At 44.7% G+C, this 13957-nt stretch overlaps 1 protein-coding gene across 2 annotated transcripts; it reads left to right on the forward strand.

Annotated features, from left to right (window-relative positions):
- Positions 1-2531: 2531 nt before the first annotated feature.
- Positions 2532-12300, forward strand: LOC125545262 (pumilio homolog 1-like). 2 transcript variants are annotated; one of them, XM_048709153.1, is made up of 10 exons: positions 2532-2911; positions 2991-3654; positions 4389-5911; positions 7579-7720; positions 7852-7959; positions 8045-8257; positions 8505-8615; positions 10025-10219; positions 11579-11753; positions 11884-12300. In XM_048709153.1, the coding sequence occupies exons 2-10, from the start codon at positions 3001-3003 to the stop codon at positions 11922-11924; spliced, it is 3162 nt and encodes a 1053-aa protein (XP_048565110.1). In that variant the 5' UTR covers positions 2532-2911; positions 2991-3000; the 3' UTR covers positions 11925-12300. The 2 variants fall into 2 exon arrangements, with proteins under 2 accessions (XP_048565110.1, XP_048565109.1); XM_048709152.1 differs by having other exon boundaries at positions 2533-2901.
- Positions 12301-13957: the final 1657 nt, after the last annotated feature.

Genomic DNA, 13957 nt, shown 5'->3' on the forward strand with positions numbered 1-13957 from the left:
CTTAAGAGCGGTTCAAAGGCCAGAAGCACTCCGTTCAACCATATACTCATCTTTCAGAGTAGGTGACAGGTGATGACAGAGAAAATGCAGAGCCCGCGCATTCTCAGTTTCAAACTTGGGATCGGTGGGGGCCAGCTGGGTCCCCTTACCGATCGCCCTCAGGAGGGTTCTGCCCTGGAGAAAAATCTCACAGTCCGAAGCCCATGATAGGTAGTTCATCCCCGTCTGGGCCAACTCAGCAAACTCCTTGTGGACAATTCCGGCCATCTGCGATTTATGCAAAAATCATGAGATTACACCAGGTAATCTTTTGCACAAAGCGATATTGATAAACTTATTCAATAAAAAGACGTTCCAATATTTAAAACATGCTATTATATGACTTACTAAATGATTAAGAGTGCTAAACAATTAATCTACAGCAGTAAAATCATACAATAATATCATGTTACAATGGATAGCATGTTAAGCGCATCTAGTATGTGAAAACTAGCCCAAAAAATGAATTCCCGAGGCATTTTAAAGCCCAAATACGCATATTTCAGCGAAAACAGACAGCTCGAGGGGCTTCTACGCGAAATATTACAGCAGGAATAAACTACGCGTAAAAACAGGAAACTACAAGGGCTAAAACACAAAATTTCCGCGCTGCGCCAGCGCCACTTTTTTTTATGCCCTGGATCCCCACGGCCCAGTCCACAGAAGCCCGCTGGGCCGGCCTGCTCAGGGTTCGCTAGGGTTTCCTAGCGCCCGAGCGGCGGCGGCCAGGGCACGCACGACCACGGCGCGCGGACGGCGGCCAAGGCACGCGACGACGGCGGCCAAGCCCAAATACGCATATTTCAGCGAAAACAGACAGCTCCAGGGGCTTCTACGCGAAATATTACAGCAGGAATAAACTACGCGTAAAAACAGGAAACTACAAGGGCTAAAACACAAAATTTCCGCGCTGCGCCAGCGCCACTTTTTTTTATGCCCTGGATCCCCACGGCCCAGTCCACAGAAGCCCGCTGGGCCGGCCTGCTCAGGGTTCGCTAGGGTTTCCTAGCGCCCGAGCGGCGGCGGCCAGGGCACGCACGACCACGGCGCGCGGACGGCGGCCAAGGCACGCGACGGCGCGGCCACCGGGGAGGCGCGACCACGGCAGGGCCAGCGCGGCCAGCGGGGCGGCGCGACGCGGCCACGACCGGGCCAGCGCGGCCACGACAGAGCGTCAGCCGAATGCGGCGGCCATCGGGGTGCGGCCGTTGACCCTGCGTCAGCATTGCGACCATCAGGGTCGCTGATGGAGTACGGGCGTGACGTACGTCTCGGTTCTTCGTCGTGTTCATCCGGAACGTCGACGGCGCACGGCACAGCAGGTGCGTTGCGGCGGTACCGTAACCATCTGGGTCACGTTTTGTACCGACTCCCTACAGTGCAGTCAACAAATCCCTCTTGATCCAAGAACATCGACATTGGTCGGCGACGTGTTCGTCCGCTCGGTTCTTGGGAGGAAAATCCACACCATAGGTAGATCAAATCCGAAAAATAATCTGATCACGAAAACGGAATCGCAGTAACGAAAGGAATTCATTTTTGCAAAAAGGGGGATCGGATCTTATACCTCCACGGGATCGACGAAAGCCTGCGTGATGCAGGCTTGACGGTGAGTTGATGGAGCGAAGCGTACTGATAACGTGTTCCGCAACTCCGCCGGCGAGTCCGGTCCGAGGTTGCGGAGCGACGGCGAGCGTCGTACACGAAGTAGTCGAAGTAGTCGTCGAACACGCGAAAGTAAATGACACAGAAAGATATGAAGAAGACCAGCTTTATTAATCAATGATCAGGGATTACAATGATAGCTCCTCGTTACTTTATATAAGAACTCCAGAGTCAAGAGATAAGTACCGACTTAAGATAAAGTGGGAGAAACGGAAGGGGCTACCCGTGCGATACAACAGACGATACCTTCACTAGTTGGAAAACTAATCCTGGAAGTCAAGGGCTTATCCGAAATTAGCTCGAGGAATGGAAGCACGTCGCCATTATTTATCTCCAAAGTTACTGTCTATGCTGGTCGCTGTCAGGACCTGAGGTCAGGTCGGAGCCAACTGCTCCAATCCGCCCCGTCCATAATAACATCTTGCACGAGTGAATCTAGGAGCCGACGCCACCACGTGCCCGGGGCCCACGCCGTGCTTCCTCTACAACGTGGGCCCTTCCCACCACCCTAATCCCAATTAAAGAGAAAATTAAGCATTACTCCACACCCATCCCCCCAAAAAACAAACACTCATGGCACAGTGAAAAAAACGTACCACTCTACTATTTACACCTTAACACCTCAACTAAATACAAGTGAGTCCAGCACAGGCTCGGGGCCCGCGGATCAGAGGGAAATAACTCCTGCGCCAGCGCCTGCAATAAAAGTCATAAAACCCTAGAGGGTTCTTGAGGCGGGGAAGATCCCGTCCGCCCATCCACCCGATCGGACGGCTGGGGTGCCGGGGGGAGCTCGTGCTTATCAGTCCGCCGTCTCCTTCCTCGGGCTCCGTTCCTGACTGCTGCTGCAGCTCCTTTACTGTGTGCTCTCTCTCTCTCCCCCCCCACCCCCACTTCTCCAAGCAGCTCGAAGCCTCGGGTCCGGTGCCCCCAAAAATGGCGAAATCGCCGGCCGATCGGAGCCCAATCTGAGCCCGCACGCTCCGCAGCAGCCCGATCTCCCGAATCCCCAAAAGCGCCCCGGCTGGAAATGGCCGCCACTGTCCCGATCGGGCTCGCGGCGCGCGATTCGGTGGCGCTTTGGCCCGGGGGACCCGAGGGCCGCAGGTTTTCTGATTGACCCTGACTGAGCCGTGGTTGCTCTCGCTCTTCGGTGGGGTTCCGGGCGTCCTGCGGAGAGAGCAGCGTCCGCGACGGGTAATCGGCGGCGCGGCTTTTGCACGAGCTTTCCGTTTCGGTTTTGGTGTTTGTTTGCTTTGCGTGATTTGGCGGCTCGTGTTCTGCAGGATTGGAGGAATGCTCAGCGAGAGCCCTTTGGCGATGCGTCAGGAGATGGGCGGCGTGAGAGGGGAGGAAGAGCCGGAGGACGAGCTTGAGGCGCTGCTCCGTGCCGGTGGCGGCGGAGCGCGTCGGCGAGGGGAGGAGGCTGGTGAGAAGGAGCGGCTCAGCATATTCCGAAGCGGGTCGGCGCCACCGACCATTGAGGGTTCGCTAAACGCCATCGGCGGCTTGCTCCGCGGCGGTGGTGAGACGCCCCGGGCTGCTGCCGCCGTTCCTGATGCCGAGGAGTTGAACGGACATGGCGGACTCCTGTCGGAGGAGGAGCTCCGGGCTGACCCAGCCTACCTGTCGTACTACTACTCGCACGCCAATCTTAACCCGAGGTTGCCACCGCCGGTCCTGACAAAGGAGGACTGGCGGTCAACACAGCGGCTGAAGGCAGGGGTAGGGGTGTTGGGAGGGATTGGGGACAGGAGAAAGGCAGTGCAGGAGGAGGCTGGACAGGGGATGGCTGCCGGCATGTCGCTGTTCCCGCAGACTCCTGGTTTCGATCGAGAGGAGGATGGAAACAAGGGTGTGGGCGGTGCTGCAGAGTGGGTGGATAGAGGAGGTGATGGGCTCATTGGGTTATCACTAGGGAGGCAACGCAGCTTTGCTTATATGTTTCAGGTTGGTCTCCTTCGGCACCACAAAGGTTGCTATTTGTTATCATAAACTCTCATAGCTGACTGAGGTTTATCCATTGGGTTATCATATCAAAACTAATGGTTTCTGCTGTAGTATGTCGCTTGCTATTGTTTACTAGATACTTCTGGGATTTAGATCCCCTCCTTTGGATTGAATAAGCAAGCCCTGGCCATTTCCAGCACGCTATCCAGTTAGAAGTTGGACTGTGGGTGCATGGTGTCTGGCTAGAAGTTTTGAATTTCTTTCCTGCCTGAGTTTGGGCACCTGTGAAAGCATGCGCTGGGTGGACCTCACCAGTTATTACAAATCACATAATAGAGTGGTGCGGTTCTGTAGTTTGCACAAACATGCGATATTTGGTTTCTGTGCTGTAGTATGTCTGAAAAATTAAAACAACTGTCTCGTGCAATTCTGTACCCATTATAGCTATATATTTGAGACGTGCACACCTGTAAGGCTGCAACTAATGTGATTTCTTTGTGTTAAGGAGTCATTAACTGATTTTTACTTCCAAGACAACTGCAATCCATTTGCTGTTTAAGCGAGACCCTTTTTCTTCTTGGCAGTTACTACTCCAGCAGCGCAATTTATCCTGGGAACATGAATAAAACCTTCTTCTTATTTATGTTTTATTTTTTAGTACCTTAATTTATCGATTTCCTCTGCAGTTTGTTGCTCACTGGACAACTGATTTAGTTTAATTTCTGTTATTTCAGGATAACCTTGGCCGCAGAACACCTACTTCAGAACATTCCTCTCGTGCAGCCAGTCGCAATTCATTTCTTGACAACCAGGAATCAGTCGATCCTTCTGAGAACCAATACTCTTTACATAATGATACTATGGATGCACAGCGCTCTGTTGGAAATGCACAAAGTGTCGGCGGTCTTTCCAGTATTAATGCATCTGCATCTCAAACTTTTGCTTCTGTTCTGGGTTCATCAGCTTCAAGGAGTGCGACACCAGATTCCCATTATATCCCCAGGGTTCCTAGCCCTGGCCTTCCACCTGTTGGTGCTAGGATTAATTCTAATGAGAAGAGATTGAATTGTTCATCGTCATCATTCAACACAATATCATCAAAAGCACTTGAGCCTGATGATATATTAACTGCACTATCTAGCATGAACTTGTCAAAAGGTGGCACTTTGAACGACAACAGCAACATTAGTCAATCAAAGTTTCAGAGAGAGATAAGTGACTACCATAATTTTGCTCTTGGCCCGCAAGCTGCTCAAGTCAGCAGTAGGCAGTATTCTGCGATGTTGGAAGCAGATGCTGAATATGCAGGTGTACCATCAAATTCTTCATTTGCTGATATTAAGAATAGTGTACCTAATCCAGCAGACTTCAGAGGTTCCACAAACACACGGTTTGATGGACATGGGGAGATAAAAAGATCTACTCTTTCTGCTCGTTCATATCAGAAGTCTCCACCATCTTCTAATGCAAGTCCAGGTGGTTCTCCTGCTCAACATCAGAATCTTGATGGAACAAATTCAGCATTTCTGAACTATGGGCTCAGTGGATATCCACTCAATCCGGGTTTCAACTCTATGATGATGAATAACATGGGTTCAGGTAGCATGCCTCCTCTGTTTGAAAGTGGTGCAGCAGCATCTGCTATAGCTTCACTCGGGTCAGATTCAAGGAACCTCGGTAGCAATATTTCATCACCACCTGCCTTGAGTCTATCTGATCTGCATAACCTTGGTAGGTCCAATAATCAAACAGCCACTGGTCTTCAGTCTCCTCTCTCCGATCCTTTTTATGTTCAGTATTTGAAGACAGCTCAATATACAGCGCAGGAAGCAGCCAACTACAGTGATCCTTACTTGGAAAGAGGTTTCATGGGTAGTTCGTATGCTGATTTAACACCAGTTCAGAAAGCTTATGTTGAAGCTTTGCTTCAGCAGAAGCAATATGGAATGCCAGTTGGTAAATCAGTAGCCTCAAATCATGGTTATTTTAGCAATCTGGGTTACGGCATGGGTATGACATACCCTGGAAGCCCTTTGGGAAGTCCTGTTGCTTCCCCATCAGGTCCTGGCAGTCCAATTAGGCTCGGTGAGCGGAATCTGAGGTTTCCTTCTAACACGAGAAGCTTGACTGGTTGGAATGTTGATCCAAGTGGCTATATGAATGGGAACTTTCCATCTTCACTTTTGGATGAATTCAAAAGCAATAAGGCCAGAAGCTTTGACCTTGCTGAGATTGCTGGGAATGTGGTGGAGTTCAGGTATACTTGATCATTTCATACCTTTGCAATACCAGTATGGTTTCACCCCTCCCTCCTTGTTCTTATCTTTTCCTTCCTCTAAGTCTAACCTCTTCTCCACACCCTTGACCATGGCACGACCACACTTGTTCACTGAATACTCGAGCTTGCTCCAATGATGTAGCTTCCTGCGCACTCAAGCTTGCTACCATGACGTAGCTTTCTGCACACCCGAGCTTGCTCCTGTGACGTAGCTCCACCTTGGGAGCTTCGTCCCAGGGTGTTGCGCATAGACTCTGCCGCTAGCTGCTAGATACAGCTACGGCGATTGCGCCCCTCCAGCGTGGATCCATTGTTTCCAAATGCACAGGGGAGAGGGAGCAGCCTGATGGTACCACCGTTGGCTGGGACCTTGTCATCCTCTTCATGAGATGGATTGACGGTAGCCTGGTGTCAACTCTCTTCATTGTTATCTCACACTCAAATATTTGAAAGATTGCAAAATCTACACTCAACAAGTAGAGCGATACATTCTGGATTACAATTGGCAGGGGCATATTTTCTCTAGTGCCTTCCTTCACAGGGGCATAGTGTGTCATTCTGTCAAAGTGTGTGCCCACTCGATTTTGCCATCTTTTCGAAGGGGAGCCTTGGCGCAGTGGTGAAGCTGCTGCCTTGTGACCATGAGGTCACGGGTTCAAGTCCTGGAAACAGCCTCTTACAGAAATGTAGGGAAAGGCTTCGTACAATAGACCCAAAGTGGTCGGACCCTGCGCAAGCGGGAGCTACATGCACCGGGCTGCCCTTTTTTTTATTTAAGATTTTGCCATCTTTTAAAAAACTGAGACCTTTCCCTGTCTAGTGTTAGACCCTGCCACATGATGGATTTGCCCCTCCTCCCATTGTTCCTATCTTTGTCTTTCCTCTAACCTCTTCTCACTCTTCACCATGGCACGGCCACAGCTGGTTCACTGCACACTCAAGCTTGCTCCCCATGATTGAGCTCCACCTCGGGAGCATTGTACCAGGGTGTGTTGTGCATAGACTTGGCCACTAGCTACTAGATGCAGCTAAGGCACTTGCCCTCTCTGACATGGATCCCTCGGTTCCAAAACACATGGGGGAGAGGGAGCTGCTTGATGGTATCGGCATGGGCTGGGACCTCGCCGTCCTCCGCATGAGATGGATTTGATGTCAATTTTCTGAACACTCAAATATCTGAAAGATAACAAAATCTGCACTAGCACAACAAGTAGAGCAGCACATTGTGGATAAAGGCAGGGGCGTATTTTCTATGATCCCTAAATAGTACTCCCTCTGTAACTTAATATAAGACGTTTTTTGACACTGTCATAGTTTCACAAAACATCTTATTTTAAGTTACTGGGGGAGTATCTGTCAAAGCAGTCTACCAGCTTATTCTTAACACTTGAATGTTAGAACCGAGTGCTGGCTCGGATGGCTAGAACTTACGGGTGTAAGCTAGCCCACCCACATTTGATCCACACGGAGGTCCGATTTCTACCTAAATAATGTACCATTAAGGGAGGGAACTCTTCCCACTTAAACCACATTTTTTTTCTTGTTTTCTCAGCAACCCTTTGCAGTAACGATGATCCTGTGATTACTAATATATTTTTTATTGATGCATTCTGAATCCTCATAGGGTGTTTGCTTTGATTATGCAGCGCTGACCAATATGGAAGTCGTTTCATACAGCAAAAACTTGAAACTGCGACAGTTGAGGAAAAAAACATGGTTTTTGAGGAGATCATGCCTCACGCTCTCTCATTGATGACTGATGTATTTGGGAATTATGTAGTGCAGAAGGTATTCGTTACTGAGACACTGGTGCTGCTCACTGACATTGAGAACACTCAGTTTCTTTCTTCAATTCTCATAGCATTTTCTAAATTACATTTTCTTAAGGATGCCTGGACTTGCCTCTATTTTTTTGCCAGTTTTTTGAGCATGGGAGCTCCACACAACGCAGGGAGTTGGCTAATAAACTATTTGGACATGTACTAACTCTTAGCATTCAGATGTATGGTTGTCGAGTTATCCAAAAGGTACTACATAATTCATGTAGTTTCATGTTTCATAAATTCTTCTAGGATTAGTGACTCAAGTATATTCATATGCACATTACTGAAGGCAATAGAGGTTGTTGATCTGGACCAGAAGACAAAAATGGTTACTGAGCTTGATGGTCATATCATGCGATGTGTGCGTGATCAAAATGGAAACCATGTTATCCAGAAATGTATTGAGTGTATACCAGAAGATTCCATTCAGTTTATTATCTCGACATTCTATGGTGAAGTCGTTATACTGTCCACTCACCCCTATGGCTGCAGAGTCATACAGGTTGGTCTTTGAATTCTGCGCATTCAATTTTGAAACTCTGAATTTTATGTTCAGAAAGTTAGATCAGTATTATCAGAAAGAGGTATAGACAGAAAATACCATCCCATGTGAAGATGACATGTGGAGTATAGGGGCCACATGTCAGTGACATTCGGTTATATTTCCAACTTGATGATCTTTGTGATGATACTGATCAGCATTACTCTTTTATCTCAGTTAAACTCATGAATTTATTTCCTTTACTCAGAGAGTACTGGAGCATTGCACTGATACAAACACACAGCAAATTGTCATGGATGAGATATTGCAATCTGTATGCATGCTGGCACAAGACCAGTATGGAAATTATGTTATCCAGGTTTGTTATATCTCCTAATTTCTAGCTGCAACATCGGCCTTGATGTGGTATCCTGATCTTTCCTTCAGCAGCTTTGTTTCTTTAGAGAATAGATTCCAGCCCCGCTTTTATAAAGCATTAGTCTCACTGGAGTGACCAGCGTCACATTGAAGAAACAGACCAAAGAAATCACAACAGCCTGCAGGAAATGAAAAGAAAAGGAAGAAACTGGCGCGCATAGGATGCCACACATATCAGCTACTCAACATCACAGCAAAACATATCATCTATCCCACGCCACTGCGCGGCCCCAAAGGCCCAAACAAAGCAACTTTGTTATAGCTACACCTACCTTGTATGAAACTAGAACGATATACCACTTCTGAACCATACTTAAATCATATGTAGTATGCTTTGATGCCAGAAATTGGAATTTCAACCATTAACCATTGGGGAAATAAAGATTATGATATCAAAGCCTTTCCCTGTGATACCGTAATTGTACTAATTCATGGCGAAGTGCAGTTGAGGCCTGCCATTAAAGAATATTGCATCTAATTTTTGCCCAAAATGACTTGTAAAAGCAATTAGACCTGGTTTGATGTCCCAACTTATCCAGAAATAATAATTCTCTAGTAAAATTGGTCATCCTAAGCCCTGGCATCTGCTGACAATTTTGACTGGTCACCTGATAATTAGCCTTTTTGTACCACTATTCCTAGTAAAGCATGCTCTTGATCAAGTTGTGCATAACGTTACATGAGATACATCTGTTCGTGCCTGACCATGTCTCTGTATTTTACATATAAAGTACACGTATTTGTGCCTGATCATGTCACTGTGTTTTCATGAATGAGCATTTATGTGCACTTTTTTGTGATATTCACGTTCATATTTGTAAATATCCTGTATATATGAAAACGCTGCAGTAAGGATTCTGTAACGTTTTTTTTGTCAAAAATTAAATATTCATCTTAATCTAATACCTTCTGGCAACTAGTGAAGCGGTGACATTCAGGATGTGTGTAGCAAAGGAAGTGCATATACACTAATCCACCTTGTTGGACTGAAGTATGATGATATACCATTAATTTTGGAGAATAAAATTCACCATTCTTTTTGTTACTGCTGCACGTGATAAAGGCATAAAGCGCATAAAATCTTATGTGTAGGAGTCGATCAGGAACTTCAGTTAAAACTTAAACCAACAAATTCAATCAACTGATATACATTAAAAATATGATGTATGCAGTCTATTCTAGATAGAGTACATACCTAATCCTTGTTACCCCTCCAGCCTAAGAGCTCACTTGAATTTATGATGGGTCACTCCTTTATGGTAGACTAGCCCAGTCCTATGTTCTGTATTTCCTTTGTAATTGTTTTAACGGATATTGTCTATTGATGATGTCTGATTTATTCTCGTGCAGCATGTTATGCAGCATGGGAAGCCTCATGAGCGGTCTTTTATTATTGAAAAGCTAGCTGGACAGATCATCCAGATGAGCCAACAGAAATTTGCCTCAAATGTTGTCGAGAAGTGTCTAACATTTGGAGGACCTTCAGAGCGGGAAGTTATCATAAATGAAATGCTTGGAACTACTGACGAGAATGAGCCTCTCCAGGTATTTTAACTTCGCGCAGATAAACTATTTTGGCCACACCCTCGTACAGTGATGTGATTATAATAGCAGCATGGGAGTCCGACGGGAAGAATTTATTGGGATTAGCAGTTTTCTAGATTTTATATGAGGGGTCACCATGAAAATTCAGATTATTCAAGAAAGCCATAATAAATTGGTACATGTGAAGTTATTAAAGTAGCACAATGAAGAACTCTTTGAAATGGAACTACTATTGAGGATCGTACAATGTCAATTCTCTATGGTATTAATGATTTAACAATGTCACCTCCAAGTCAGAAAATGAGTATTACTAAAGGGTTTGTTTGGATCAGAAGTATTTTTGGTGTTTGTTCAGTAATACCATGGTTTGTTGGAAATATTGTAGTATTCAAAACTTTGAGGTGCTTTCGTGCTACAAAAACTGCGTTACCTCTTTTTTATAACAAAACCTGGTGACCTATACAGTCTAGAGGTGTGCTGGAACTAACTTTGAGATCGTTTACAAAGAGAACACACTGTGATTATGTGATACTATAAACTTATGAGTTTAAGATGTACACATATCTCTATCCATTGAGCTTTAAATATGGTTAACCTTTGTGAGAAGAACTATGCACTTCCCTAGATATTGTTTAATCACACTCAGCGTTGAATGATATAATTGATAAACCTAGATAGGTAATATCATACATGTATTGAGACATGTAAAATGTTGAGTGGGTTTGACATACTTCTGTATTTGCTATATCTGAAGACTTCTCACAGAGAGAAAATAGTCCTACTGAACAGTGGTTTCCGAACGTTTTATTTAAAAATAATGGTTAGTTATTGTAACAGCTATTGTTTAATGAAAATACATTGCAAATGGTAAACATGTTATAGTTGTACCTAATAGGCCACCAATACTGCAAAATATAGCAGTGTTCATAAATGTAGTGTGTCACTGTGGCTTTGAAATACGTTATCATCCAACTGAACTGGGCGGTAATTGCTTTTGCTCCCGATCTCTAGTGATCCCTTTATATTGAAGAATTCAGAAGGTGCATTTACAATTTTAAAAAAATCCAGGACAATCACACATGTATACGCGAGAACACGCTAAATCTGCAAAGTTCATGAAAAATTGCTTTCATCTGTGGGCTGCACCAAATCGAAGCTGTCATTCAATGGATACTTGTACGCTCATTATTATTGATCACATTATGTTTTGGCTTACAGTCCGCAAATGACACATTGTTTTTTTTATCTGTATATGCACCTTTTGGGCTTTGCAAAATATAGTTTATTTAAAAAATGAGAAATTATATTCTTGTAAAGGGCTGCTCAACTTTCTGACGTCTCTACCTTGATCGCATGCAGGCCATGATGAAGGATCAGTTTGGTAACTATGTTGTACAGAAAGTACTGGAGACTTGTGATGATCAGCAGAGAGAGCTGATTCTTTCACGAATAAAGGTTCATTTAAATGCGCTGAAGAAATATACATATGGGAAGCACATTGTTGCTCGGGTGGAAAAACTTGTTGCTGCTGGAGGTAAGATGCAGTGTTCAATATTTTTACTGATACATCATTGAAATAAATTGGTCTTGGGCATTCTTACTGATCTATCTCTCTTCTGATGAACTGTTCTTTTAACGTGTGTTTATATGTACTTTAAATTCAGAGAGGAGGATTGGGCTTCAGTCGTCGCAGTATCCTTCCTAATGGCATAGGAATGACCATGTACAGCTAACCATGGCCACCGAGATCTACCTTCTGCCGCCTGCTTTTGGGCTGCTGCAAGCCAAGTTAGAAATAAACATGTTGTACTGAGACTTTGTACATTTTGTAGTTTGAGCTTATAGTCGTGTCAGGGTTTGGCTCAGCGACTTTATTTACCTGATGCCACCGCGGAGAAGATAGGCGTCATGTATAAGTTGTCGTCTAGGTGTAAAAAGGGGAGGAGAGTCGATATTTTGCGAGTGTACAAATCTGCAATCCTGAGAGAGGAAGCTACCGGAGCTGTCTAGAACAAAATTTTATCGCCATCCCGTGTGTATAACTGAGGATTATGAAGTTAGCTGCCGTTCATTTCCTGTAATCCTCTTGTCTGGCCTTCAAGGGTCTGTTTTTTTTTTCTCATGAAAATGCAGAAACATGGTAGGCATAGATGTGCAAAATAACCCTAAAAAGTGAAGTGCAAAATATGATTGAAAAAAGAATATTCCTTCTGCAAATTTGGATAAAAGATTGTACTTGTGCCAATAAAGATCAATGTCCAACCAAGGGATCAAATCTGTTTGTACAATTTAAAAGCTTTTCAGAAACTTCGTACCAATTTTTAAATGAAAGGATGCCACCAAAGAAGCATTTTATACTACGAGAAACATCCATTTGCTTGGATGGTGGCTGTTTCATCCACCATGATAACTCAAGTTCGATGTCACGCATTCCTTGTTAAAACTGGTAATTTTTCAGTAGAGTTTGAAACTAAGACAAACTTCTCCTCGGGAGGATAGATGGGGCATTTAAGTGAGATCTCATGTGGATCTAATTTTCTACTCGCCCATGGGATCCAGTGGTGGCAGGCAGGATTCCTTCTCGAGAATCCATAAACCCCTTATCCAATGTATGGAGCTGCACATTTTGAGGTTCATCCTCAATAAAGAAAAATGGAACTCATCACCTAAATTTTCATATCAAGAACTTTGAGATCATAAATAAGAAAAGTAACCGGAATTCATCACCTAAATTTTCCATGAAGGCCAACGTCGATGCTTCTTTCGACGAGGATAATCTCTAGGGGACTACCAGGGTCATAACCAAGGATAATAGGGCCTGCTTTGTTGCAGCTAGAAACTTCAAATTATCAATGATGTATGATGTTGTTTCAGGAGAAGCTATGGCTCCGAAGGATGGACTGCTGCTTGCTGATTCATTTAGGTGCAATAGACTGATTGTTTGCTCAAATAACTGTGAAGTAATTGAAGCCATGAACAATGACATACAGGCAACAAGAAGTGCAGCACCAATACGTAATGAATGTTACTTCATGACTTCAGAATTTGCCAAAGTGGTCTTTGAACATGAGTTTCGTGAGATGAACTCGGTTGCCCAAGAACTGACCCAGCTAGCAAAGTTCAATGAAGCTGGTTCTTGGATTGAAGTTCCACCCCCTCAGTTGTATCTCTTTTAGTTAATGATGTAACGATTTATACCAATGAATAAAGAGATACGTTTTGATGGTAAAAAAAACTTTGAGATTATCCATTTCAGTCTGGGGTGATGTAGGGAACATATTTTTTTTGAGCATCAGTACAGACACAAGCGCTCATATACACGCGCCTCGTCGTCGACGGAAACATCTCCTCCCACTGAAAGCGCATCGCCGGAAATCCTGAAATAAATCCAGGAATAATGCGAGCAACAGGATTTGAATCCTGGTGGGTTGGGAATACCACTGTCCACCTAACCATCTCAAACACAGGTTGGTTCACGATGTAGAGAACATATGATTCAAGCCTTTTTTTTTTGAAAAAAAGGGAACATATGATTCAAGCCTTTTTTTTCAAGCTTTTGCTGGCTATAGCCGCCAACAATAGTGTGGGACTTGTGATTACTTCCAATCTTCAGGATCCAAAATGCTTGTATTCGCATTCACATGTTGTATTTAGCATTTCTTCAAAAAGCGAAACTTCACATTTCTAGGTTTTCTCTCTACTTTATATCAAGTAAAAGAGCCCTTAAACATTGCAACA

The sequence above is a fragment of the Triticum urartu genome, chromosome 3, assembly GCF_003073215.2.
Source record: "Triticum urartu cultivar G1812 chromosome 3, Tu2.1, whole genome shotgun sequence".
NCBI classification, from domain to species: Eukaryota; Viridiplantae; Streptophyta; class Magnoliopsida; order Poales; family Poaceae; genus Triticum; species Triticum urartu.